Source organism: Bombina bombina, chromosome 5, assembly GCF_027579735.1.
Source record: "Bombina bombina isolate aBomBom1 chromosome 5, aBomBom1.pri, whole genome shotgun sequence".
In the NCBI taxonomy this organism is placed as follows: Eukaryota; Metazoa; Chordata; class Amphibia; order Anura; family Bombinatoridae; genus Bombina; species Bombina bombina.
Genome location: NC_069503.1, coordinates 786,600,287 through 786,625,587, shown reverse-complemented (window position 1 = coordinate 786,625,587; position 25,301 = coordinate 786,600,287). Strand labels below are relative to the sequence as shown.

General features: G+C 37.4%; 1 protein-coding gene across 1 annotated transcript in view; it reads right to left on the bottom strand.

The window, feature by feature from the left end:
- The window catches only part of TMX3 (thioredoxin related transmembrane protein 3), a 403,888-nt gene that overhangs the window by 86,534 nt on the left and 292,053 nt on the right, over nt 1-25,301 (bottom strand). Inside the window, exon 12 of the mRNA XM_053714874.1 lies at nt 1,284-1,337. Within this exon, the coding sequence (XP_053570849.1) occupies nt 1,284-1,337 (54 nt within the window). The remainder of the gene's footprint in view (nt 1-1,283; nt 1,338-25,301) is intronic.

Sequence of the window (25,301 nt, the reverse complement as noted above, 5' to 3'; positions counted from 1 at the left end):
ATGCAATAAAAAATACAATTTGCAATAAATGGTACTGTGCCTTTAAGATAATAAAAGCGCACACAATTTTACAAAACGGTGAAAAATGAACTAAATCTCTTGAAATTTTTACAGTATGTGCCTAATGCTTCAATATGATTGCACAGCAAGTTTCAGCCTGATTAACCCTGTAATGCCCAAACCGGAGCCGCCTAAAGCAAACAACCGGTTAATAAACTACAGCACCTTGCCACAGCAGCCTGCTGTGGCCCTACCTTCCCTTAAGGATTGGATTTGAGAAAAACAAGCCTCCTGAAGTCCTCAAGCAGTCTCTGGACCCATGTGAAGCAGCATGCAAGGAAATCTGTCAGAATAAACTGCGCAACTGAGGCGCGAAATTAGGCCCCTCCCACTCCACAGCTGTGGGGCCTTCAGAACCCAATTTAGGTGACTAAAAATAATGCCATGTGGAATAAAACCCCAATAAACACACCAAAAGTGCTTAAAAGTGTCAATAAAGAGTATTTTTCTAAATAAAATAATCGATTGCCCTGCTAAAGTGATAACCAGTCTATTGAGCCCACTTAAATAAGCCTCTAGTTCTATACTAAGTTTGAGAACATGGCTTACCCTTCCCACATGGGGAATCTTGTCAGTTTTCTAGCATTATCTTGTCTTGACTAGAAAAAAGATGACTGAAACATACCTCAAAGCAGTTAAGCCTGCAAACTGTTCCCCCCAACTGAAGTTTTCTGGTACTCCTCAGTCCTGTGTGGGAACAGCAATGGATTTTAGTTACAACATGCTAAAATCATTTTCCTCTCAGCAGAATTCTTCATCATATTTCTGCCAGAGAGTAAATAGCACAAACCGGTACTATTTAAAAATAACAAACTTTTGATTGAAGATATAAAAACTACAAATCTAACACCACATTCACTTTACCCTCCCATGGAGATGCTACTTGTTAGAGCGGCAAAGAGAATGACTGGGAGGCGGAGCAAGAGGGGGAGCTATATGGACAGCTCTGCTGTGTGCTCTCTTTGCCACTTCCTGTAGGGAATGAGAATATCCCACAAGTAAGGATGATTCCGTGAACTGGATACACCTTGCAAGAGAAAACATGTTGCTACATTGCATTGTTATAACTTTGTTGATTCTTTAAATGATACAGTAATTAATTGTCCTTTACCCACAGTCTACTGCAAGAAATCCAGAAGTGAAATATACTATGTAATTAGCTGAGAGTTCAATATAAAGTACATTTTTTTTATGAGCTAGAAAATAAAAAGTAAACAACTTACCGATGGAAATGTTCTCTGTAGTCTCTAGAAACTTCTTGAACAATAGATTTCAATCTGAAAACAAAACATAATGGCACAATTGTTAAACAATAAATAAAAAGCAAACATTTGTTTACTTTTATAAATATTACGAATTCATGTAGTACCAATATGTTAAAAGTATTGGAAAGGAAAAAATAAAGTGCTCTTTGATTTTTATAATGTTTCAAATGCATTAGAGATGTGTATGTGATTTAAAAAAAATACAAAATATAAAGATATTGGTTCCTACAAAATAATCCAATCAGACACATTGCTGGAAGCTAATCATTTAACTATACCTTAAAGAAGGGGTTAAACCAGGTTGAATTTCTATATTTTAATATATTAAAAATATATTTAAAGGATTATAATAGGGTCATTTAGTGAAAACAAATAACTAGCCCTATTGTAGACATTTTATTGTTTGATCATAAAAAAGTAATACAATGCTGTCTGTACATGCTCAGTTTTAGGGACACAGAATATGTTCTAAGGGAAAAAATATTAACATAAAAAGCTGTTTTTAAGTCTTATTTGGCAAAATGATTAGAATCCACAAGATCCTCACACGGGGATCCAGTGAAGTCCACACAGCCTCCAGTTAATAGGGTAGGGCAACTGCATCAGAAAAGAAAGGAAAATGTACATCAGCCTGAAATATCACTAAGATGTCTGATAGATCTATCGGAGAGGAAAAAACATAATTTATGTAAGAACTTACCTAATAAATTCATTTCTTTCATATTGGCAAGAGTCCATGAGATAGTGACATATGGGATATACAATCCTACCAGGAGGGGCAAAGTTTCCCAAACCTCAAAATGCCTATAAATACACCCCTCACCACACCCACAATTCAGTTTAACGAATAGCCAAGCAGTGGGGTGATAAAGAAAGGAGTAGAAAGCATCAACAAAGGAAATTTGGAAATAATTGTGCTTTATACAAAAAATCATAACCACCATAAAAAGGGTGGGCCTCATGGACTCTTGCCAATATGAAAGAAATGAATTTATCAGGTAAGTTCTTACATACATTAAGTTTTCTTTCATGTAATTGGCAAGAGTCCATGAGCTAGTGACATATGGGATATCAATACCCAAGATGTGGAGTCTTCCACTCAAGAGTCACTAGAGAGGGAGGGAATAAAATAAAAACAGCCATATTCCGCTGAAAAAATAATCCACAACCCAAAAAATAAGTTATTTTCACTTTTGAAAGAAAAAAACTTAAATCAAAAAGCAGAAGAATCAAACTGAAACAGCTGCCTGAAGAACTTTTCTACCAAAAACTGCTTCAGAAGAAGCAAATACATCAAAATGATAGAATTTAGTAAATGTATGCAAAGAGGACCAAGTTGCTGCTTTGCAAATCTGATCAACTGAAGCTTCATTCTTAAAAGCCCACAAAGTGGAGACTGATCTAGTAGAATGAGCTGTAATTCTCTGAGGCGGGGTTTGACCCGACTCCAAATAAGCTTGATGTATCAAACGTTTCAACCAAGAAGCCAAGGAAATAGCAGAAGCTTTCTGACCTTTCCTAGGACCAGAAAATAAAACAAATAAACTGGAAGTCTTCCTGAAATTTTTAGTAGCTTCCACATAATATTTCAAAGCTCTTACCATATCCAAAGAATGTAAGGATCTCTCCAAAGAATTCTTAGGATTAGGACACAAGGAAGGAAGAACACTTTCTCTATTAATGTTGTTAGAATTCACAACCTTAGGTAAAAATTGAAAAGAAGTCCGCAAAACTGCCTTATCCTGATGAAAAATCAGAAAAGGAGACTCACAAGAAAGAGCAGATAGCTCAGAAACTCTTCTAGCAGAAGAAATAGCCAAAAGGAACAACACTTTCCAGGAAAGTAGTTTAATGTCCAAAGAATGCATAGGCTCAAATGGAGGAGCCTGTAAAGCCTTCAGAACCAAATTAAGACTCCAAGGAGGAGAAATTGATTTAATGACAGGCTTAATACGAACTAAAGCCTTTACAAAACAGTGAATATCAGGAAGAATAGCAATCTTTCTGTGAAATAAAACAGAAAGAGTGGAGATTTGTCCTTTCAAGGAACTTGCAGACAAACCCTTACCCAAACCATCCTGAAGAAACTGTAAAATTCTAGGAATTCTAAAAGAATGCCAGGAGAATTTATGAGAAGAACACCATGAAATGTAAGTCTTCCAAACTCTATAATAAATCTTTCTAGAAACAGATTCACGAGCTTGTAACATAGTATTAATCACTGAGTCAGAGAAACCTCTATGACTTAGAACTAAGCGTTCAATTTCCAAACCTTCAAATTTAATGATTTGATATCCTGATGGAAAAAACATAATTTATGTAAGAACTTACCTGATAAATTCATTTCTTTCATATTAGCAAGAGTCCATGAGCTAGTGACGTATGGGATATACATTCCTACCAGGAGGGGCAAAGTTTCCCAAACCTTAAAATGCCTATAAATACACCCCTCACCACACCCACAATTCAGTTTAACGAATAGCCAAGAAGTGGGGTGATAAGAAAAAAGTGCGAAAGCATATAAAATAAGGAATTGGAATAATTGTGCTTTATACAAAAAAATCAAAACCACCACAAAAAAGGGCGGGCCTCATGGACTCTTGCTAATATGAAAGAAATGAATTTATCAGGTAAGTTCTTACATAAATTATGTTTTCTTTCATGTAATTAGCAAGAGTCCATGAGCTAGTGACGTATGGGATAATGATTACCCAAGATGTGGATCTTTCCACACAAGAGTCACTAGAGAGGGAGGGATAAAATAAAGACAGCCAATTCCTGCTGAAAATAATCCACACCCAGAATAAAATTTGAATGAAAAAACATAAGCAGAAGATTCAAACTGAAACCACTGCCTGAAGTACGTTTCTACCAAAAACTGCTTCAGAAGAAGAAAACACATCAAAATGGTAGAATTTAGAAAAAGTATGCAAAGAGGACCAAGTTGCTGTTTTGCAAATCTGATCAACCAAAGCTTCATTCTTAAACGCCCAGGAAGTAGAAACTGACCTAGTAGAATGAGCTATAATCCTTTGAGGCGGAGTGTTACCCGACTCAAGATAGGCATGATGAAATAAAGATTTCAACCAAGATGCCAAAGAAATGGCAGAAGCTTTCTGGTCTTTTCTAGAACCGGAAAAGATGACAAATAGACTAGAAGTCTTTCGGAAAGACTTAGTAGCTTCAACATAATATTACAAAGCTCTAACAGCATCCAAAGAATGCAATGATTTCTCCTTAGAATTCATAGGATTAGGACATAATGAAGGAACCACAATTTCTCTACTAATGTTGTTAGAATTCACAACCTTAGGTAAAAAATTCAAAAGAAGTTCGCAGCACCGCCTTATCCTGATGCAAAATCAGAAAAGGAGACTCACAAAAAAGAGTAGATAATTCAGAGACTCTTCTGGCAGAAGAGATGGCCAAAAGAAACAAAACTTTCCAAGAAAGTAATATAACGACCAAAGAATGCATGGGTTCAAAAGGAGAAGCTTGAAGAGCCCCCAGAACCAAATTCAAACTCCAAAGAGGAGAAATTGACTTAATGACAGGTTTTATACGAACCAAAGCTTGTACAAAACAATGAATATCAGGAAGATTAGCAATCCTTCTGTGAAAAAGAACAGAAAGAGCAGAGATTTGTCTTTCAAGAAACTTGCGGACAAACCTTTATCTAAACCATCCTGAAGAAATATAAGTCTTCCAGACTCTATAATATATCTCTCTAGATACAGATTTACGAGCCTGTCACATAGTATCAATCACAGAGTCAGAGAAACCTCTTTGACCAAGAATCAAGCGTTCAAACTCCACACCTTAAAATTAAGGTTTTGAGATCCTGATGGAAAAAAGAACCTTGAGACAGAAAGACTGGTCTTAACGGAAGAGTCCACAGCTGGCAAGAGGCCATCCGGACAAGATCCGCATACCAAAACCTGTGAGGCCATGCTGGAGCTACCAGCAGGACAAACGAGCATTCCTTTAGAATATTAGAGAATACCCTTGGAAGAAGAACTAGAGGCGGAAAGATATAGGCAGGATGACACTTGTAAGGAAGAGATAATGCATCCACTGCCTCCGCCCGAGGATCCCTGGATCCGGACAGATACCAGGGAAGTTTCTTGTTTAGATGAGAAGCCATCAGATCTATTTCTGAGAGTTCCCACATTTGAACAATCTGAGGAAATACCTCTGGGTAAAGACCATTCGCCCAGGTGCAACGTTTGGCGACTGAGATAATCCGCTTTCCAATTGTCCATACCTGGGATATGAACCGCAGAGATTAGACAGGAGCTGGATTCCACCCAAACCAAAATTCGAGATACTTCTTTCATAGCCAGAGGACTGTGAGTCCCTCCTTGATGATTGATGTATGCCACAGTTGTGACATTGTCTATCTGAAAACAAATGAACAACTCTCTCTTCAGAAGAGGCCAAGACTGAAGAGCTCTGAAATTGCACGGAGTTCCAAAATATTGATCGGAAATCTCACCTCCTGAGATTCCCAAACCCCTTGTGCCGTCAGATACCCCCACACAGCTCCCCAACCTGTAAGACTTGCATCTGTTGAGATTATAGTCCAGGTCGGAAGAACAAAGAAGCCCCCTGAACTAAACGATGGTGATCTGCCCACCATGTCAGAGAGTGTCGTATAATCGGTTTAAAGATATTAATTGAGATATCTTTGAATAAACCATTGGTTCAGCATACAGAGCTGAAGAGGTCGCATGTGAAAACGAGCAAAGGAGATCGCATCTGATGCGGCAGTCCTAAGACCTAAAATTTCCATGCATAAGGCTACCAAAGGGAATGATTGTGACTGAAGGTTTTGACAAGCTGATATCAATGTTAAACTTCTCTTGTCTGACAAGGACAGAGTCATAGACACTGAATCTATTCTAGAAACCTAAAAAGGTTACACTTGTCTGAGGAATCAATGAACTGATTGGTAAATTGATCCTCCAACCATGAACTTGAAGAAACAACACAAGTCGATTCGTATGAGATTCTTCGAAAATGAGAAGACTGAGCAAGTACCCAGATATTGTCCAATAAGGAAATACCAAAAAACCCTGTTCTCTGATTACAGAAAGAAGGGCACCGAGAACCTTTGAAAACAATTCTTGGAACTGAGGCTAGGCCAAACGGTAGAGCCACAAAACTGGTAATGCTTGTCTAAAAAGAGAATCTCAGACACTAAAAGTGATCTGGATGAATCGGAATATGTAGATACACATCCTGTAAATCTATTGTAGACATATAATGCCCTTGCTAAACAAAAGGCAGGACAGTCCTATAATAACCATCTTGAATGTTGGTATCCTTACATAACGATTCAATATTGATAGATCCGGAACTGGTCTGAAGGAATTGACCTTCTTTGGTACAATGAAGAGATAAAATAAAACCCCAGCCCCTGTTCCAGAACTGGAACTGGCATAATTATTCCAGCCAACTCTAGATCTGAAACACATTTCAGAAATGCTGAGCCTTTGCTGTGTTAACTGGGACACGGGAAAGAAAAAAATCTCTTAGCAGGAGGCCTTAACTGAAGCCAATTCTGTACCTTTCTGAAACAATGTTCTGAAACCAGAAATTGAGAACGGAATTGATCAAAATTTCTTTGAAGAAAACGTAATCTGCCCCATACCAGCTGAGCTGGAATAAGGTCCGCACCTTCATGGGTACTTAGGAGCTGGCTATAGGTTTTCTAAAAGGCTTGGATATATTCCAAACTGGAAATAGTTTCCAAACTGATACCGCTCCTGAGAATGAAGGATCAGGCTTTTGTTCCTTATTGTGAGGAAAGGAACGAAATGATTATTAGACCTAAATTTACCTTAGATTTTTTATCCTTTGGAAAAAAAGTTCCCTTCCTTCCAGAAACAGTTGAAATAATAATTTATTACCCTGGAAAGAAAGGGAAAGCAAAGTTGACTTAGAAGACATATCAGTATTCCAAGTTTAATCCATAAAGCTTTTCTAGCTAAAATAGCTAGAGACATATACCTGACATCAACTCTAATGATATCAAAAGATGGTATCACCAATAAAATTATTAGCATGTTATAGAATAATAATAATGCTATAAAATTATGATCTGTTACTTGTTGCGCCAAAGCTTCTAACCAAAAAGTTGAAGCTGCAGCAACATCCGCTAAAAATATAGCAAGTCTAAGAAGATTACCTGAACATAAGTAAGCTTTTCTTAGAAAGGATTCAATTTTCCTATCTAAAGGATCCTTAAATGAATTACTATCTGCCGTAGGAATAGTAGCACATTTAGCAGGAGTAGAGACAGCCCCATAACCTTAGGGATTTTGTCCCAAAAAAACTCTAATCTGTCAGATGGCACAGGATATAATTGCTTAAACGTTTAGAAGGAGTAAAAGAATTACCCAAATTATTCCATTCCCTGGAAATTACTTCAGAAATAGCATCAGGGAGATTAAACACTTCTGGAATAACTACAGGAGATTTAAAAACCTTATTTAAACGTTTAGATTTAGAATCAAGAGGACCAGAATCCTCTATTTCTAATGCAATTAATACTTCTTTAAATAAAGAACGAATAAATTCCATCTTGAACAAATACAAAGATTTATCAGCATCAACCTCTGAGACAGAAACCTCTGAACCAGAAGAACCATTATCAGTATCAGAATGATGATGTTCATTTAAAAATTCATCTGAAAAAAGAGAAGTTTTAAAAGACTTTTATGTAAACTAGAAGGAGAAATAACAGACATAGCCTTCTTAATGGATTTAAAAAATAAAATCTCTTATGTTTATCAGGAACACTCTGAAAATTAGATGTTGACGGAACAGCAACAGGTAATGTAACAGTACTAAAGGAAATTTTATCTGCATTAATAAGTTTGTCATGACATGCAATACAAACAACAGCTGGAGAAACAGATACCAAAAATTATAGCAGATACACTTAGCTTGGTAGCTCCAGCAGTAGACAGCGATTTTCCTGTAGTATCTTCTGACTCAGATGCAACGTGAGACATCTTGCAATATGTAAGAGAAAAAACAACATATAAAGCAAAATTGATCAAATTCCTTAAATGACAGTTTCAGGAATGGGAAAAAATGCCAAAGAACAAGCTTCTAGCAACCAGAAGCACTGAAAAAATAAGACTTAAATAATGTGGAGACAAAAGTGACGCCCTTATTTTTTAGCGCCAAATAAGACGTCCACATTATTTGGCGCCTAAATGCTTTTGGCGCCAAAAATGACGCCACATCCGGAACGCCGACATTTTTGGCGCAAAATAACGTCAAAAAATGACGCAACTTCCGGCGACACGTATGACGCCGGAAACGGAAAAGAATTTTTGCGCCAAAAAAGTCCGCGCCAAGAATGACGCAATAAAATGAAGCATTTTCAGCCCCCGCGAGCCTAACAGCCCACAGGAAAAAAAGAGTCAAATTTTTGAAGGTAAGAAAAAATGATTAATTCAAATGCATTATCCCAAATATGAAACTGACTGTCTGAAAAATAAGGAAAGTTGAACATTCTGAGTCAAGGCAAATAAATGTTTGAATACATATATTTAGAACTTTATAAACAAAGTGCCCAACCATAGCTTAGAGTGTCACAGAAAATAAGATTTACTTACCCCAGGACACTCATCTACATGTTTGTAGAAAGCCAAACCAGTACTGAAACGAGAATCAGCAGAGGTAATGGTATATATAAGAGTATATCGTGGATCTGAAAAGGGAGGTAAGAGATGAATCTCTACGACCGATAACAGAGAACCTATGAAATAGACCCCGTAGAAGGAGATCACTGCATTCAAATAGGCAATACTCTCCTCACATCCCTCTGACATTCACTGCACGCTGAGAGGAAAACCGGGCTCCAACTTGCTGCGGAGCGCATATCAACGTAGAATCTAGCACAAACTTACTTCACCACCTCCATCGGAGGCAAAGTTTGTAAAACTGAATTGTGGGTGTGGTGAGGGGTGTATTTATAGGCATTTTAAGGTTTGGGAAACTTTGCCCCTCCTGGTAGGAATGTATATCCCATACGTCACTAGCTCATGGACTCTTGCTAATTACATGAAAGAAACGGACCTTGAGATAGTAGGTCCAGCCATAACGGAAGTGGCCAAGGTGGGCAACTGGACATCCGAACCAGATCCGCATACCAAAACCTGTGTGGCCATGCTGGAGCCACCAGCAACACAAAAGACTGTTCCATGATGATTTTGGAGATCACTCTTGGAAGGAGAACTAGAGGCGGAAAGATGTAAGCAGGTTGATAACATCAAGGAAGTGTCAGCGCATTCACTGCTTCCGCCTGAACATCTCTGGACCTGGACAGGTATCTGGGAAGTTTCTTGTTTAGATGAGAGGCCATGAGATCTATCTCTGGAAGCCCCCACATCTGAACAATCTGAGAAAACACATCTGGATGGAGAGACCACTCCCCTGGATGTAAAGTCTGGCGGCTGAGATAATCCGCCTCCCAATTGTCTACACCTGGGATATGCACCGCAGAGATTAGACAGGAGCTGGATTCCGCCCAGGCAAGTATCTTTCATAGCTTGGGGACTGTGAGTCCCACCCTGATGATTGACATAAGCCACAGTTGTGATATTGTCTGTCTGAAAACAAATGAACAGTTCTCTCTTTAGTAGAGGCCAGAACTGAAGAGCCCTTAGAATTTTCTAAAATATTTATTGGTAATCTCGCCTCTTGAGATTTCCAAACCCCTTGTGCTGTCAGAGATCCCCAAACAGCTCCCCAACCTGAAAGACTCGCATCTGTTGTGATCACAGTCCAGGTTGGGCGAACAAAAGAAGCCCCTTGAACCAAACGATGGTGATCTATCCACCATGTCAGAGAGTGTCGTACATTGGGATTCAAGGATATTAATTGTGATATATTTGTATAATCCCTGCACCATTGATTCAGCATACAAAGCTGTAGAGGTCTCATGTGAAAACGAGCAAAGGGGATTGCGTCCGATGCTGCAGTCATGAGACCTAAAACTTCCATGCACATAGCCACTGAAGGGAATGACTGAGACTGAAGGTGCCGGCAGGCTGCAACCAATTTTAAACGTCTCGTCTGTTAGAGACAGAGTCATGGACACTGAATCTATCTGGAAGCCTAAAAAGGTGACCCTTGTCTGAGGAATCAAGAAACTTTTTGGTAAATTGATCCTCCAACCATGTTTCCGAAGAAACAACACTAGTTGATTCGTGTGAGATTCTGCAGTATGTAAAGACTGAGCTAGTACCAAGATATCGTCCAAATAAGGAAACACTGCAATACCCTGTTCTCTGATTACAGATAGTAGGGCACCCAGAACCTTTGAAAAGATTATTGGAGCTGTTGCTAGGCCAAATGGAAGAGCAACAAATTGGTAGTGCTTGTCTAGAAAAGAGAATCTCAGAAACTGAAAGTGTTCTGGATGAATCGGAATATGAAGGTATGCATCCTGCAAGTCTATTGTTGACATATAATGTCCTTGCTGAACAAAAGCCAGAATAGTCCTTATAGTCACCATCTTGAAAGTTGGTACTCTTACATAACGATTCAAAATTTTCAGATCCAGAACTGGTCTGAACAAATTTTCTTTCTTTGGTACAATGAATAGGTTTGAATAAAACCCCAAACCTTGTTCCTGAAGAGGAACTGGCATGATTACCCCTGAAGACTTCAGGTCTGAAACACACTTCAGAAAAGCCTGAGCTTTTACTGGATTTACAGGGATGCCTGAGAGAAAACTTCTTCTCACAGGAGGTCTTACTTTGAATCCTATTCGATACCCTTGAGAGACAATGCTCTGAATCCAATGATTTTGGACAGATTTTATCCAAAAATCCTTGAAAAAACATAATTTATGTAAGAACTTACCTGATAAATTCATTTCTTTCATATTAGCAAGAGTCCATGAGCTAGTGACGTATGGGATATACATTCCTACCAGGAGGGGCAAAGTTTCCCAAACCTCAAAATGCCTATAAATACACCCCTCACCACACCCACAATTCAGTTTAACGAATAGCCAAGAAGTGGGGTGATAAAAAAGTGCGAAAGCATATAAAATAAGGAATTGGAATAATTGTGCTTTATACAAAAATCATAACCACCACAAAAAAAGGGTGGGCCTCATGGACTCTTGCTAATATGAAAGAAATGAATTTATCAGGTAAGTTCTTACATAAATTATGTTTTCTTTCATGTAATTAGCAAGAGTCCATGAGCTAGTGACGTATGGGATAATGATTACCCAAGATGTGGATCTTTCCACGCAAGAGTCACTAGAGAGGGAGGGATAAAATAAAGACAGCCAATTCCTGCTGAAAATAATCCACACCCAAAATAAAGTTTAATGAAAAACATAAGCAGAAGATTCAAACTGAAACCGCTGCCTGAAGTACTTTTCTACCAAAAACTGCTTCAGAAGAAGAAAATACATCAAAATGGTAGAATTTAGTAAAAGTATGCAAAGAGGACCAAGTTGCTGCTTTGCAACCAGAAGAGTCATCAGAATCAGAATGATGATGTTCATTTAAAAATTCATCTGTAGAGAGAGAAGTTTTAAAAGATTTTTTATGTTTACTAGAAGGAGAAATAACAGACATAGCCTTCTTGATGGATTCAGAAACAAAATCTCTTATGTTATCAGGAACATTCTGCACCTTAGATGTTGAAGGAACTGCAACAGGCAATGGTACATTACTAAAGGAAATATTATCTGCTTTAACAAGTTTGTCATGACAATTAATACAAACAACAGCCGGAGGAATAGCTACCAAAAGTTTACAGCAGATACACTTAGCTTTGGTAGTTCCAGCACTAGACAGCGATTTTCCTGAAGTATCTTCTGACTCAGATGCAACGTGAGACATCTTGCAATATGTAAGAGAAAAAACAACATATAAAGCAAAATTGATCAAATTCCTTAAATGACAGTTTCAGGAATGGGAAAAAATGCCAATAAACAAGCTTCTAGTAACCAGAAGCAAAGAAAAAATGAGACTGAAATAATGTGGAGACAAAAGCGACACCCATATTTTTTAGCGCCAAATAAGATGCCCACATCATTTGGCGCCTAAATGCTTTTTGGCGCCAAAAATGACGCCACATCCGGAACGCCGACATTTTTGGCGCAAAAGGACGTAAAAAATGACGCAACTTCCGGCGACACGTATGACGCCGGAAACAGAAAAGATTTTTTGCGCCAAAAAAGTCTGCGCCAAGAATGACGCAATAAAATGAAGCATTTTCAGCCCCCGCGAGCCTAACAGCCCACAGGGAAAAAAGAGTCAAATTTTAAGGTAAGAAAAAAGATTGATTTCAAATGCATTATCCCAAATATGAAACTGACTGTCTGAAAATAAGGAATGTTGAACATCCTGAGTCAAGGCAAATAAATGTTTGAATACATATATTTAGAACTTTATAAATAAAGTGCCCAACCATAGCTTAGAGTGTCACAGAAAAGAAGATTTACTTACCCCAGGACACTCATCTACATGTTTGTAGAAAGCCAAACCAGTACTGAAACGAAAATCAGCAGAGGTAATGGTATATAAATAAGAGTATATCGTCGATCTGAAAAGGGAGGTAAGAGATGAATCTCTACGACCGATAACAGAGAACCTATGAAATAGACCCCGTAGAAGGAGATCACTGCATTCAAATAGGCAATACTCTCCTCACATCCCTCTGACATTCACTGCACGCTGAGAGGAAAACCGGGCTCCAACTTGCTGCGGAGCGCATATCAACGTAGAATCTAGCACAAACTTACTTCACCACCTCCATAGGAGGCAAAGTTTGTAAAACTGAATTGTGGGTGTGGTGAGGGGTGTATTTATAGGCATTTTGAGGTTTGGGAAACTTTGCCCCTCCTGGTAGGAATGTATATCCCATACGTCACTAGCTCATGGACTCTTGCTAATTACATGAAAGAAACCTTAATCTGCCCCCTACCAGCTGAGCTGGAATGAGGGCCGCACCTTCATGCGGACTTAGGGGCAGACTTTGGTTTCCTAAATGGCTTGGATTTATTCCAATTTGAGGAAGGCTTCCAACTGGAAGCAGATTCCTTGGGAGGAGGATTGAGTTTTTGTTCCGTATTCTGATGAAAGGAACGAAAACGGTGAGAAGCCTTAGATTTACCCTTAGGTTTTTTATCCTGAGGCAAAAAAACTCATTTTCCTCCAGTGATAGTTGAAATAATAGAATCCAACTGAGAACCAAATAAATTATTACCTTGGAAAGAAAGAGATAGTAATCTAGATTTAGATGTCATATCAGCATTCCAAGATTTAAGCCACAAAGCTCTTCTAGCTAATACAGCTAAAGACATGGATCTAACATCAATTTTGATAAAATAAAAAATTGCATCACAAATAAAATGATTAGCATGTTGCAGTAAGCGAACAGTGCTAGATATGTCAGAATCCAATTCATGTTGCGCTAAATTTTCCAACCAGAAAGTTGATGCAGCCGCAACATCACCCAAAGAAATAGCAGGTCTGAGAAGATGACCTGAATATAAATAGGCCTTCCTTAGATAAGATTCAAGTTTCCTATCTAAAGGATCCCTAAAGGAAGTGCTATCTTCCATAGGAATAGTGGCACGTTTAGCAAGAGTAGAAATAGCCCCATCAACTTTGGGGACCTTTTCCCAAAACTCTATAGATTTTGCTGGTAAAGGATACAATCTTTTAAACCTTGAAGAAGGAATAAAGGAAGTACCTGGCTTATTCCATTCCCTAGAAATCATATCAGAAATAGCCTCAAGAATGGGGAAAACACCTGGGGAAACCACAGGAGGTTTAAAAACAGCATTTAAATGTTTATTAGACTGAACGTCAATAGGACTGGTTACCTCAATATCCAAAGTAATTAACATTTATTTTAATAAAGAACGCATATACTCTATTTTAAATAAATAAGTAGATTTGTCAGTGTCAATATCTGAGGAAGGATCTTCTGTTTCAGATAGATCCTCATCAGAAGAGGATGAATTATTATGTTGTTGGTCATTTGAAATTTCATCAGCTAAATGAGAAGTTTTAAAAGACCTTTTACGTTTATTAGAAGGTGGAAATGCAGACAAAGCTTTCATAATAGAATCAGAAACAAATTCTTTAAAATTTACAGGTATATCATGCACATTAGAAGTTGAAGGAACTGCAACAGGCAATGTACTATTACTGATAGAAACACTATCTGCATGTAAAAGTTTATCATGACAACTATTACAAATGACAATCGGTGGAATAATTTCTACAATTTTACAACAAATGCACTTAGCTTTGGTAGAGCCGATGTCAGGCAGCAATGTTCCAGCAGAAACTTCAGAGGCAGGATCAGATTGGGACATCTTGCTCAATGTAAGAGAAAAAACAACATATAAAGCAAAATTATCTATTTCCTTAATGACAGTTTCAGGAATGGGAAAAAATGCAAAAGCATAGGCCTCTTGATAGAAAAGAAAGCAGGAGGCAAACAACAATGGGGTATTGAAATAATGAAGAAAAAATTGGCGCCAAGTATGACGCACAACGTAACGTAAACTTTTTTGGCGCCAAAAATGACCGGAAATGACACACTTGCGTCACTAATGACGCCGCCGTGTGAAAGGTCTCAGTGTCGCGTATGACGCCGGAAATGACGAAGTTGCGTCAAAAACGTATTTTTCCGCGCCAAAAATGACGCAATAAAGTGTAACATTTGACGCACCCGCGGGCCTAATTCCCGCAAATGCAAAAAGTAGTCAAATCGAAAAAGACTAAACCCCAGGTAAGAAATAAATTTCTTAAAGTGTTTATATTCCCAAATATGAAACTGACAGTCTGCAGAAGGAAATACATGAACCTGACTCATGGCAAATATAAGTACAATACATATATTTAGAACTTTATAGAATTGCATAAAGTGCCAAACCATAGCTGAGAGTGTCTTAAGTAAATGAAAACATACTTACCAAAAGACACCCATCCACATATAGCAGATAGCCAAACCAGTACTAAAACAGTTCTTAGTAGAGGTAATGGTAAATTTGAGAGTATATCGTCGATCTGAAAAGGGAGGTAGGAGATGAATCTCTACAACCGATAACAGAGAACCCATGAAAAAGACCCCCGTTAGAGAAATCATCGTATTCAATAGGTGATACTCCCTTCATGTCCCTCTGACATTCGCTGTACTCTGAGAGGAATCGGGCTTCAACAATGCTGAGAAGCGCATATCAACGTAGAAATCTTAGCACAAACTTACTTCACCACCTCCATAGGAGGCAAAGTTTGTAAAAACTGAATTGTGGGTGTGGTGAGGGGTGTATTTATAGGCATTTTGAGGTTTGGGAAACTTTGCCCCTCCTGGTAGGATTGTATATCCCATATGTCACTAGCTCATGGACTCTTGCCAATTACATGAAAGAAAAAAAATCCAGCACTCAGGGTCAATGCATGTCAACTCAGGGCTACTGCCAAACAGCCCCAATTGAAAGATAAGTAAGTAGGTGACAACAAAAATTATTTATTATATATCACAAAGACAAGATAAAAAGGAGACATTTTCGGTAGACAGGGATTGTCTCCCAAAACGTTGCCCTTTTTCTTGTCTTTGTGATATATAAGCTGTGAAGACTTGCAGCTCCCCAAGATGGCTGCTAGTCTTCACAGCTTGGAGAAAACCTTTTTTTCTTACAGTGCAGCTACCATCTCAAGCAATCTGCGTCTCCTTTGACAAGTGTAGTGTCCAGGAACATTTTGCAGACAGGAGGACAGTCATTCCTTCTACCCCGGAAGGCAAATTATCCTATAACGGAAGACTTTCTGTTTCAGCAAAGTCCAAGACGGGATGTTAAATTTCCCCATCCAGACAACTTCTGTATACCCAAGACCGTGAATTATGATGGCCAGTTTGAATACCATAGTTCATGAGCTATCAGTGTTGCTGATGCCTGCATTGGATAATCTTATTCAGAAATGTGAGCTACTGCAGGAGGAAGTAGGTAAGGCGGTAAAACCACGCACTATGGAAGCCACCTCGGGAACAAGGTTTCCTCCGCCTGCTACTATACCACTTGCTCCTGTACCTGATTGTATTAATGAAAAGCCAGTCTCACTTTCCTTATCTGTTGCCTACTACTTAACTCCCCCCAGTGTAGGGGATAATGGAGGGAGATCACTAATGCTGAAGTATTTAGTACAGGTAACACATGACTGTTGGAACTGCTGCCTACCTCAGTTATGGCATTGCAGTCAAACAATGAGTATTCAACTCCCTTTGTAAAGTGCCGACTCAAGAGGATATATGAGTGGAAGCAAGCCACAGGGGTTAAGCCAATCGGATGTCCTTGTGTTGACTAACAGTTCATTTGGACTTAAAATAACTAAATAACGGCTAAATAACTTCACATCAAGCCTTTACTAGTTATCTGTCGTGGAGGTCAAAGCCATGATAGAATGATCTTTATACACTAATCTTTTTACCCATTAAACATTTTGCAGAATGAAGGGACATGCAGAGCTTCTCAGGCTGGTGAGGATACAGGCACCACTACCGATAATTTGGCAGAAGAGATGACAGATGAGGCGCAGTACACCCAAAGTAACTCTGGGTCATCCAATTATTTAGCAAGTCTCAGGGAAAATATGCATGCTTTATGTATTATTTTATTAATTGTTGCCATAGGTGTATATATATATATATATATATATATTCCCATTGTGAACCCTGTGTAACTCACTCTTCACGATAATTTTGATTCTTAATGTGTAGGTGTATCTCTATGAATTTTCTTTTCCTGTAAATCTTACCTATGATTTCTGAATAAAAAGAATTTGAAAAAAATAATATATTTGCCATCACCTACTCTCTGTTACAGATCTGAGAGTTAAGAGATCTGGAACAATATTGGGTAAGCTTGTGATTCAAGTGAGAGGCTATTAGGTCTATCTCTCACTTTCCCAAGCACACAATCTGGTCACAAACCTGTTTATGTAGAGACTATTTTCCCAGATAAAAACAAAAAAGAGTTGGCAATTAGGGAGATCCTGAAGAAGAAAAAAAAGAGAGACAGAGGCGCCAACATGGCCTTGTACCGTCAGGCAGAAGGATGTTAAAATATATGAGATAGAGTACTCACAAACACAGCGCACCCAATAGTGCTAGTGGGGCAGACTGGAACTTTGTAGTGGTCCAGCTCACTGAGGAAGGTACACAGGGCACATAGACGCGGGATTGATCAGCAATACGGCAACAGTGTCTGTAGGGAGTCACAAAAAAGAGCTACCATAGCCTAGTACAGTCCAATCAGGTGTAAAGATAATATAAAGTCACACTTACGAAAAGTACTGCACCTCCAGGTGCAGTAACAGCAAGCTGGGACTTCTCAGTCGCCCAGTGGACCACTCTCTTGGCAAACAGAATCCTCGCCAAAAAAACCTCCAAAAACCAGCGTGAAAATATTCCAAACAGCAGCAAGTGCATCATAAAAACATATATCTTTATTTAAAAACAAAGCAACATGTTTCTCAGCCTCACAGGAGCTGTTTCCTCAGGCTATTCAGTGTGAAAATGACTGATACACTTGCTATTTAACAAAGCTGTCTTAATCAATGATAGGTTAATTAGTGACTATCAACAGCTGGGAATAAGGTGCCATTGCAAGGGTTGCCATGGTGACTAAAGTAAACAGCAAACTATTGCAAAAAACAAAAGCCATCATGTCAACCCTGCATCAACAATAATGATAACAAAGCATATGTATATGTGTATATATATATATATATATATATATATATATATATACACACACACAATAGAAAACACATAAATTTATAGTAAAACTTACACAATAAAAAAATAAAAAAGTATACAAATCCTAAATCACAATTGATATGTTATCTGTGCCAGCATACAAACATAACTGCAAAATAGCAGCAAAAAATATATATGTTCTCTTTGCCAGCATACAAACATAACTGCAAAATAGCAGCAAATATATGCAAATAAATTATGCTAATACAAACAATACACACAATATATATAAAAGAATAAAAAAACAAAAAAAAACCTAGCCCCAAAAAACATCAAATAATGATAAAAATGTGTATTATTTGTTCTAATACCTATTGAGTCAAACGAACACTAAAATCCCAATTATTAATCCAAAGATGGATACTGTGTGCTAGCTGAACTGACTACTGTGTGCTAGCTGAACTGAAATAAGCACAAATGTAAAGTGAGATAGATGATTAAAAAATAGTGAAAAAACTCTTTGACCTAATGTGTATGGAGCGAATAATAGTGGTGAAAAAAAGGCAAATTTCCTAGCTTAATGTGTATAGTGTCATAATGTAATAAAATTTTATAGAATTAAAAGTGACAAAATATAATGTGTATTGTCCCTTGGAAATGTGAAATGTGCTTCACCTCACTAATCATAACATAAATCAAATACAGACTAAAGCCTTAAGCGTACATAAAGATAGTGGATGATAATAATAATGTGTGTGCAGTGAATAAGGTGTAAGTGTATATAAAAATGGAAATAGTGATATTAAAGTGTCTCTCTGGATATATATTAATTCCTAAACTAATATTATCAAATCTAACGTTATAATATATATGATATATAATAGAGATGGGAACTCAATAAGAATTCCTTGGATGAGCATCATCCTTTCAACTAATTGCTATTAGGTATAAGAAGGGCAAACTAAGATTTCTGTAGTTAATAGAGATCTATTTGTGATTTAAGAATTTTGATATTTTAGTATATATAATATAAAAAATAGTAGATCTCCTGACAAATGCTGGGTCTTAAACTATTCGTAATATTTATATTAGTGGAGAGAAAATATATATAACACATGTGAATATGAACGTGTATCCAAGACGAATGCACTTGCGTACATATGCTCATAACATGAAGGTGTATACATACACGCACATATACATGTATGGATTGTGGGGAGTGTGTATATATACACAAATATACACATAAATGGGATGTAGGAGTATGGGACCATTCATGAAAATGCGGTCATATCCAGATTCTCATTAAGCCCATCTGGTTGAAGTGTTTTAAGTTTAGTAATCCAAAAGGATTCTCTTCTCCTTAAAGTTAAGAAGGCGCTGTTATTTGTTCTAGAAATAGACTCAATGGGCAAGATACTCATAGGATTCTTTTGGCCCCCATGATGTAATAAACAGTGTCTGGAGACACTGTGTGCCTTAGACTTGGTTTTAATGTTAGATGCATGCTCCCCCCATCTTTTTTTCAACTTACGGGAAGTACGGCCAATAAATTGGACCCCACAATTGCAACTCAATAGGTATATAACAAAAGTGGATTCACAGGTCATAAAACTTTTTATATCAAAAATTAGGGAGATCCACCTCACAACGGTTGAATCCTGGGACATGAATGTCTGAGATCAGTGACTGATTTTGTTCCGCCTATCTGCAAATGCACAAAACATCCTTCATCAGACATGCAGAGCTTCCCAGGCTTGTGAGGACACAGGCACCACTACCGATAATTTGGCAGAAGAGATGACAGATGAGGCGCAGTACACTCAAAGTAACTCTGGGTCACCCATTTCTAGTATGGCTGGGACTGATCAATTTAACAATGCCCAAGCCAACACAGGCAGTGCATTGGAACTGGAGATCAAGGCTGAAGATTGTACCCAGGGATCTGGAATAGAGGCTTCAATGGTATCCCTCTTAAATTTCAAAGGTAATCTCCCAAAAGGATCTCCTTCATTTTGGGGACTGGGGGAACTAAAGGCACTACAAGGAAAAACTACAAGGATGATGCTTTCGCAACATCAGCCATAGAAATGGCAGGCCTGAGAATATAGCCAGAATGTAAATAAGCTTTCCTTAGATAAGATTCAATTTTCCAAAAGGATCCTTAAAAGAAGTACTATCTTCCATAGGAATAGTAGTGCGCAAGGCAAGAGTAGAAATAGCCCCATCAACCTTAGGGACTTTTCCCCAAAACTCTAAATTAGCCACTGGCAAAGGGTACAACCTTTTAAACCTAGAAGAAGGAACAAAAGAAGTACCAGGCTTAGACCATTCCTTAGCAATCACATCAATATAGCATCATCAGGAACAGGGACAACGTCAGGAGTAATCACAGGAGGTTTAAAAACAGAATTTAAATGTTTACTGGATTTATCATCAAGAGGACCAGACTTCTCAATATCCAAAGTAACCAATACTTCTTTCAACAAAGAATGAATATACTCAATCTTAAAAAGATAAGTTGATTTATCAATGTCAATATCTGAAGCAGGATTTTCTGCGTCAGAGAGATCCTCATCAGAAGTGGATATATCAGTATGTTGTCGGTCATTACAAAATGCATCAGTATCATGAGAAGTTTTAAAAGACCTTTTATATTTATTGGAAAGCGGAATAGCAGACGTAGCCTTCTGTATCGCATCAGCAATATAATTTTTCATATCAACAGGGATATCATGTACATTAGAAGTTGAAAGAACAACATATACTGTACTAGTAGAAACATATTCGGCATGCAAAAGCTGATCATGACAACTGTTACATACTACAGCTGGAGATATAATCTCTGCTAGCGTACAACAGATACACTTAGCTTTGGTAGAATGGTGTTCAAGCAGCATGGTTCCTACAGCAGCTTCTGAGACAGGATCAGATTGAGAAATCTTGTAAAATTTAAAGGAAAAAAAACATTTAAACAAAAATATCTTATTTCCTCATATAGCTGTTTCAAGAATTGGTAAAAAATGCAAATGCTAAAATAGGCAAAAAAACCAACAACAAATAGCATAGCCCTCTGAGCATAAAGAAGACAAGGAGCATAAAGGAAGTGGGGTAAAATAAAACCACATTTTTTTGGTGCCAAATATGACGCACAACGCAAAAGGAAGTATAATAATTTTTTTGCCGCCAACAAACATCCGGAAATTACGCAACTCGCGTCATAACAGACACAACTTTGCACCAAACTGGAGTCAACTAAGACGCAGGAAATTACAAACTTGCGTTATCATAGATGCACATTCGCGCCAAAAATTGCCAAGAATGACGCAATAAATAACAGCATTTTGGACCATCGCGAGCATAGATTTGCACGCAAATTTTTAAGGAAAAACAGTCAAATAGGGAAAAAAAAAGACTAAACCCCAGGTAAGAAAATATTAAAAAAATTATTTCCTAAAACATAATTCCCATACTGAAACTGCTAGACTGCAAAGGGAAATATACATAGACCTGACTCATGGCAAATATAAGTAAACACATATATTGAGAACTTTATAAAAATACATAAAGCCCCAACCATAGCTGAAAGTGTTTTAAATAATGATACATACATACCGAAAGACACCAATCCACATATAGCAGATAGCCAAACCAATACTGAAAACTATCAGCAGAGGTAATGGTATAAGAGTATATATCGTCAATCTGAAAATGGAGGTAGGCGATGAATCCCTACGACAGATAACAGAGAACCCTTGAAAAGATTTCCCATGAGAGAAACCATAAAAATCAGTAGGCGATACTCCCTTCACATTCCTCTCATGAACACTGTACTCTGAGAGGAATTGGGCTTCAGAATGAAGCACTTATCATAGAAGAAATCATAAAAATCAAGAACAAACTTACTTCACCACCTTCATAGGAGGCAAAGTTTGTAAAACGGAGTTGTGGGTGTGGTGGGAGGTGTATTTATAGGAATTTGAGGTTTGGGAAACTTTGCCCCTCCTGGTAGGATTGTATATCCCATACATCACTAGCTCATGGACTGTTGCCAATTACATGAAAGAAATATAACTGTGGATGGTAGGAGATTGCTGGGTGTATGGGGTGGAGTAAATCTTTAGGATGTAAGGTTGTTTTGTCTTGGTATACTCCTGTCAATTTTTATTTTTTAGGTTCAAATTAAACTTCGGGGTGTCTTCTACGGTACAAAATTATATATAGTTTTTAAATAAACAAAAACACATTAATATTCTCAATTTTAGCATACAGTTTTACTTTATTAAACCGTTTTAACATCATCTCTATAATTTAAGATCACAAGCTCATTTGTCCATTACAATGTAAGTTCATGAGTAAATTTGTCCTGTTGATTATCTCATTTAAAGGCAGTTTAAGGCAGTGACTCAAGGGCAGGGCCCTTTACGGTTCATGCCTAACATCATAGTGATGCATAATATGCAGTGCTTCTCAAGCATCACCTTTAGCCCTAATTCTGTACTACACCACCAGGCAAATATTATAACAAATGAGTATGTTCACACACACACTTAGTGAACACCATTACCTTAGTAGCTTTCATAAAGAGTAAAGGGGCTCTATCTTTTCCTTTTCATTACAAGGATTAAGACAGAATCATGGAACAGCAATTCCAGATTCAATATCATGAACATAAATGTTGGTAGAAAGTGGTAAACAAACCATTAGCCAAACCATTTTGAAAGAAGTCAACTTTGACTTGCATATAGTTTTTTTAACCATCAGAGAGAAAATTAAAATCCAGTAGAGGAATACGCTTCTTGAAAACAAAACTCCAGAGCCTAGGAGAATGTTAAAATGTCTTGTTTCAGTCCTAAAAATTAGAACTGAAACAAAAATTAATGAGTTCTGACTTTTCAGAAATCTGATAATATATCTCAAGTATTTTGGAGATATTCAAAGATTTGCCAAGCATGAGAGTTTTGTGAAGAATCTTTTCTTCCTACTTTTTAACTAAAATGTTCCAAGCCAGAAATCAAATTTTAAATTGAACTACTTTCCACTGAAACAAAAATTAATGAGTTCTGACTTTTCAGAAATCTGATAATATATCTCAAGTATTTTGGAGATATTCAAAGATTTGCCAAGCAGGAGAGTTTTGTGAAGAATCTTTTCTTCCTACTTTTTAACTAAAATATTCCAAGCCAGAAATCAAATTTTAAATTGAACTACTTTGTGAGCCTTCAGCAGAATGCAAATTGTCTTCACAGAAAATCAATAATAATTTATAATCAAGAATACACTAATCGTTACTGTTAAAGTCCCATTGTCCCATATAATGAGATAATATGTACTGGGATAGGAAACATACAAAGTCAGTGAGCTAAATACTTATAGCTCCAATTCCAAGCTTCAACGATATCCAGAAAGTGGTAAACTTGGTGTAGAAGGTGAATAGGCAGCTCTCTTCCTTCATCAGGGATGGAAGATCTACGATAAAATATGAAACAGAAAGAGGCGCCACATGTGCATCTCTATAGTACAATGTGTGGTACAAGCAGAAGGAATACACACAGGGTACTCACATACAGAAGAGGCATTCAGTCATACCCATAGAAGCAGGCTGGATTTCTACAGCAGTCCAGCTAGCTGAGCACCATCCAAACGATTCCCCACAATGCAGGACCACAGGAGCTCAGGAACAAAAGCCAGACGGAAGGGATAAACCCTATAGGTAGCGTAAGCTCAGAGAATAATACTAAGCACTGAGAGTTAAAAACATCAAAGTGATTTTATTTAAAAACACAGTTTAAAAACAGCTCATACTTGATATAGTATAATCTCTAGCATAGATGTGGAGGAACTGTGCAAAGCGTTTTTCGGTGATAACCGTTTCATCAGGCATAATACTAATCGTCACTGGTAGTGGTTTCAAGAGTTTATAGTGAAATTGGCTATAAAAGACATAAAACAAGAAAACTAAACAGTACGTTTACCATTCTATATGGTTCAGTTCTGAGACAAGACTACAGCAAAATGAATCTTTCTGCTTGGCTCACTTTTGGAGCACTATAGTCAGAGAAACTGGAAGAAATATTTATGTAAATTTGAACGTCAAAGTAACAGCAGCTTATTTAGTGGAAATGGTCCATGCTTCTGGTAGATCAACTTCTGGAGTTCCTTATTTCCTAGAAATTTCCATTTGAAGAGACAATCCCCCCTAAATGAATGGTATTAGTGACTCAGGAACTCTGCTTTCTAGACATGAAGACCTGTAAACTGAAAAGCAGAGACCTACCTAAAGGTAATGATTGTCAGAGAATACAACATATAAGTAGATCTTTCATTGCAAAGAGAGACACACTTGAGAGATCCATTATTTTAGAGCCAGATAAATCAGGATTATGAGAGGCCACCAGCAAATTTGATTATGCATTTAAAATAGTAACACTAAGATGGAGGTCACATAAATTCCCTGCAGCATTATTTTAATACAAAAGGCAGAGGCATAACTAAAGTCATAAGAAAAAAATGATATACATAGGATTATGAGAATTTGGGGTCCTGAAGATATATGGGACACTTCTATGTATTCTGAAAGGATAAAGTCATATAGCAAGCAGCCAATACAAATATTTTGTTACAAGAATATGCAATGAATGTTCTCAAGCAAGTAAAAGCAAAAGTATATATTATTGTGTTGACTACTCAATAGTCCGTTAATGCAGGCACAACAAAATCCTTCTTCTTTTGCCAAACTTTAGACCAATTGTATGCAATATGGATCATATTTCAAATACCCCATTGCATACTGATTATTAGAGATAGAAACCCCTCCACAAACTATCTATATGCATTATTACTTGGGGAGGAGAAAAGCGCACAACGCTGGAAAAGTTTAATAATCCTCAAATGAGAGGTTCCCACTTGTCTAGGAAATCTAAGAAATACATATTCTTAATCAGTGTTTTTTAAAGAAAAAAAAAAGTATTCATTGATTATTTAATGATATATTGTGCTCAGTAATATTGAAAAAAGCAAAGGAACAAAGGGATAAATATTATCTATTACGTGATGGTAGAGGTGGTGGTACTCCGTACTGGTAAGTACCACCACAAAAAAGGCCCTGTTCTTAATACATGTTAGATTAAAACACTCATGTCCCTGCTATTTATTTTATCTAATAAGTTTTATTTGTTTCTCTATTCTTGTGTTCTTTAAAGAAATACCTGTTTCAAA